Genomic DNA, 4,549 nt, shown 5'->3' with positions numbered 1-4,549 from the left:
GGCACGCGGAGGTGGAGGCGGCGGCAGGGGCGCTCGGCTGGCTCCCTCCCGCCGCGCCCTGCGCCCGCGGCTGCCGCCTCCTCCCGCCCTCCGGCTCCCTCCTTCTTCCCGGGCTCCAATCGCCACCTTCCGCCCGCTCCCCGCCCGCGCCGCCTCTTTTCTTCCTCCTCTCCTCCCACCATCCTTTCCGCGAACCGCTCGCGGCGGGCAGAGGGAAGGCCGGGCCGCGAAGCCGGAGCCGGTTACATGTGCGGAAAGACGAGTCGGAAGAGGCCGGGACGCGGGAATCTAAGACCGCACATGGTGACCGACGCCCAGGAAAGGTGGGAGACACGAGCGAAGAGAAACGCTGGAGCCGCATAGATGCAGAAAAAAAGGTGGACACAGGTCCAAAGGGAACGAGACAAGGGTACGGAGAGCAGCCCGGGGACCTTAGCCTCTCTCTCCGCCGCTTCTGCACCCGCCGAATTCGGAATCTGGTCTGACCCTAGTCAGAACCACCTGATGGAGGTGCCGGGCTTAGAGTCCTGGTGTTACTGGTGTCCCACATCTCAGGACACGCTTCCAGGTGCTCCTTGTGGTGGGCCACTTCTCCCAAAGGACCTGAGGACTGAGGACTCTAAGCAGGTTCAAGCCCCTCGCACCTCTAGTCATCGCCCCGATTGCCTAGTTTGGAAGCTGGGCCATGTTTCTAAGGGCTTCCTAATGGAAGTTCTTACGATAGTGTAACCTCATTCCCTTTCTTTGTAGCGCCTGATACTGGGTAGACACTTCTGGAGTCGAGCTGGTGGGCCATGCTGCTGGTCTGAGTTGTGTCACCCTGGAGGGGAAGGTTGAGGGTAGGGATGTTTTCCTAGAATCGCTGAACCTGTTGCCATTTCTGTTTCCCCAGCATTCTTTTAGCAGTTCTCAATTCTTCTGCCATTGCCCTCCGGGCCGGGATTTCCATGATGAAAACTGTGGAGCAGTAGGTGCTGAGAAGTGGGCAGTGCCCCACGTTCAGTGCCAGGTTTCTGCCAAAAGCAGCACAGCACTGCCGGCTAAAGCCAACTGGGCCTCCTTGCTCTAGCTCTCAGCCGAGTCCTGTCTGCTCATACTGTCTTTGGCAAAGGCTGGGGTCTGGTTCTGATTACTGGGGAATGTGGCTGATTCCAATGGGGTGGGGTGAGGGAGTTACTGTGAAAGCCAGGCCCTCTATAGGGACTGGTGTTTGGCAAGGGGTGAGTCCCGAGTCCCGGGGGTCTGGAAGAATAGTTGGAGAGGCGTTGATGAGGGATTGGCTTTCTTGTAAGAGGCAGGTGAGGAAGGGCCAGGAGAATGACAGGGACTGGAGGCTACTGGGAAAGGGAAGGCTTTCAAGGTCATTCTCTGTGTTTTGGTTATACAATTGAGATACATGAAATATGAAGTTTATTTCTTTGAAGACTGAAGCTAGCACTTTTAACACCCTGCCCTTCCCAACATTTCCCAGGGCTTTGGCTGGGATGCAAGCCATGGAAGTAGGTTTTAATTTCTAAAGTCAGGAAGGAGTTTGAATGGATCCCAAGGGTGGGTGGGACTAGAATTTCACGTCAGGCTGGTACCCTGCCCAGCCACAGAGAGGAACTTTAAGGTTTCTAGGTGTTGAAGTGGATGGATTGGGGGTGTGTGGATTGACTCCCCAGCTCAGGCTTGATTCTGCAGCAGGGAAGGTGTTAAGAAATGTTGAGCAGAAGATAAAACAGAAGGGTGCAGGTAGAGTAAAAGTGGGTGGTTTAGGAGAGCCACCCAGGCATCCTGATTGCAGGATGGGAATCAGGGAAGATGAGAGCCAGGCTGCTGTGTGTGAAGGTGAACTCATTTCTGCAACACCCTCTAACCTCCCTCTACACAGGTGTTCTTACCTTGACTATGCAGAAAGAGGCCCATCTTGGTACAGAAGGTAGAACTCCCTCTTCCATGGTCTGGGGGTGATCTCATGCCTGTGACTGAGGACACTCAGGTCCTTGGGCATGTGGGCTGTCCTGTTACGCCACCAGGTCAGGAGAACTTCGGTGGTAGATCTGGAAACTGGGAACCAGGAAGAGTGTGTGGGGGGAGGGGCAGAGCCAGCTTGAGGCGGATCTTGGCTGAGGACAGAGCAAGCATTGTCCAACGGGGAGACTGTTGTAGCTGGGCGGGGAGCAGCAGTCTCTTCCAATCTTTTCTGGGGAGGCAGGAAGACAAGTCCCCCTTCACTTGTGGCCCTGGGGGCTATAATGGTTGCTGAGAAACGAGGTTTAGTTTGTCAAATATTGCTTCCCAAGAGCAAATGTGTAGCTTGCTCACCTCCTGAGAAACCAGATGCTGAGCACTTGAGGTGACACCCTTAGTGCAAACTGGGACCTTCACTGCCGGGATCTAGGGCACAGTGCCTGGTTTGGTTAGGAGAAACCAGGCTATGTGGCTTAGAGTGTACCCAGCCTAGACTCAACCTTGTCAAGTGCATATCCTGTCTGCACTGAGCCAGGCAGTGAGTAATGACCAGCCTTGTTCCTGCAGCTGGCCTTTGGGGAGTCTCCACACATGGTTATGAGGATGTAGCCATGCCAAAACCTGGCTATTTTAAGAGGACCCTCCTAGGAAACAGTGCAGGGAGTCCCTCCCTCTGCGCCACCAACAAAAGCCTTTCTTACTGCCCTTTTCCTAGCCCTGTGATCCCACCTGGGGTAAAGATCTTAGGTTATGGAGACTGGCTCCTGGGCAGCAGCACTTTGACCTCCCCACCTGACTACACTGAAAGGCTCTCATGAACCACAGCTAGTCTGGGAGATTTTGACCTACCTCTGCCCATTTTGGGTTATCAGTGGACTTGCTACAAACTGCCCTTGATGGTTAGCAGCCAGTGTTACTGCTCACCCCCTCCTCATCCTTGATTCAGGCCCCCCAAACTATGCTGGGCTTTCTGTACTCTACCTCCTTTGTGACCTCAGGAATTTTTCTGCCACTGTCCTGACCCCTTTCCTGCCCTGCCAACAATGACCAGTTTGTTTGAAAAACTCCCATTAAATCTGAGGTGAGATTCAGAAAGAACTGTGCTTCTGTAGGGGTGCTCCAGAGCAGCCTGCTGTGTGGAACTCCGCAGTGTGGCTGGCCTGATAGGCCTTGCTTCCTACACATGATTAGATCATAGGCACACTGTAGTTTTTGTAGGCAAAAACTACTGGCTTAGAGGCATAGCTATTCTTGGGGCTCATGTACTGAGGTGCATGCCTGATAGCTTACCCTCTCCTTTTATGCAAAAGGGCAACTAGTGCTATCCAAGCCCGAAGGAGTACGGAGACTGGGGGGCAGGGCAGCCTCGTCCAAGCACAGGAAAGGGTGTACCTTAGAAGAACTGCAGCGTTAACATCAACTTTAAAGATTGGATTTATTTGGAGAAAAACAAAAACCCACAACCCAAAGGATGGGATTTTACATCTCAAGACATCTCCCAAGTAATGTCTACAGATTACAAATCATTTTCATAGAAGATATTTTTATACAAATTTTACATGTATTCAGGAGCGGGACCTAAGTCAACCCCTGCTTTCATTTAACAGGAATAAGGTCGGAGAGTGGGACAAAACAGCTTTCGATGCAACTGTTTGTAAGGAAAATAGACATGAAGAGGGCAAACTACCTTTTCATTGTCTACAACCAATGGTTTTTAAAAAGCCTACTGAACCTTGGGTCTCTCTCTAAAAGCTCACTTCCTAGCTACTAGCCAATCAAGTCCACTGGATAAGCAGTCTGCTATGCCCACTGCTGCAGCACACTAAATCAAAATCCTGGCACAGAGGGCAGGACATAGTTTAGGGCCTGCAAATAAGACCAAACTCTCATTTATCCGCAGGAACACCAACTGCTGGCAGTGGGGAAGCTTGCCATCTTCAGAGCTAACCCTACAAAGGTGCACACCAAAGCAGACAGGCCAAGCTACCATTCTGTAAGAGAAACCAGGACCATGTTAAATAGTTCTTTTCATTAGCCTTTATTCTCAAGGGAAGCCAGAAACCAACCCTTATATGCAGAAACCCACACATGGGTCACATAAATCCAAGCACTGGCATGGGATTTCAGTGAAGTAAACTTTAAAAAACACCCCAATCAAGGTTGTAGAAAGACCTCCAATTCAACTGTCCCTATTTATGCACCCCTACTCACCACCCAAGTCCATCAATTGAAACAGTCTGATCTACAAAGGGGTCAAAGCAGCAGGAGTGGGTACGGACAGAGGGAAGGAACAGCAATCAACCAAGGACATCACAGCTGGTTCCCTTGAGCAGTGATCTCTTAGGCCACAACTTCTGGTGGCTGAGATAAAATGCCTTTGAGGGCAGGTATGTGGTGCCAAGAACATGAGCTGCCCAGAGTGACAAGGTGTCAGAAGGTGGATATGCCTGAACTTTTAGAAAGGACAGTGTTTACAAGGGGCAAACCAGGATGCACAAGACTGGAATGGCCCATGACCCAAGTGCTTCCTCCTCCAGGAATCCACCATTTACCATCCCCGTGTTAACTGGAGGTCACACCATTTCCTCTACTACCC

The 4,549-nt window shown here is 51.7% G+C and overlaps 1 protein-coding gene across 1 annotated transcript in view; it reads right to left on the bottom strand.

Moving 5' to 3' along the window:
- The window catches only part of Tns2 (tensin 2), a 19,516-nt gene extending 16,472 nt beyond the window's left edge, over window positions 1-3,044 (bottom strand). The window contains exon 1 of the mRNA XM_029566191.1: window positions 1,884-3,044. Within this exon, the coding sequence (XP_029422051.1) occupies window positions 1,884-1,940 (57 nt within the window). The 5' untranslated portion in view covers window positions 1,941-3,044. The remainder of the gene's footprint in view (window positions 1-1,883) is intronic.
- Window positions 3,045-4,549: the final 1,505 nt, after the last annotated feature.

The sequence above is a fragment of the Nannospalax galili genome, unplaced genomic scaffold, assembly GCF_000622305.1.
Source record: "Nannospalax galili isolate Female #2095 unplaced genomic scaffold, S.galili_v1.0 scaffold251, whole genome shotgun sequence".
NCBI classification, from domain to species: domain Eukaryota; kingdom Metazoa; phylum Chordata; class Mammalia; order Rodentia; family Spalacidae; genus Nannospalax; species Nannospalax galili.
The sequence above is the reverse complement of the archived record's forward strand: the minus strand, read 5'-3'. Positions and strand labels throughout refer to the sequence as shown.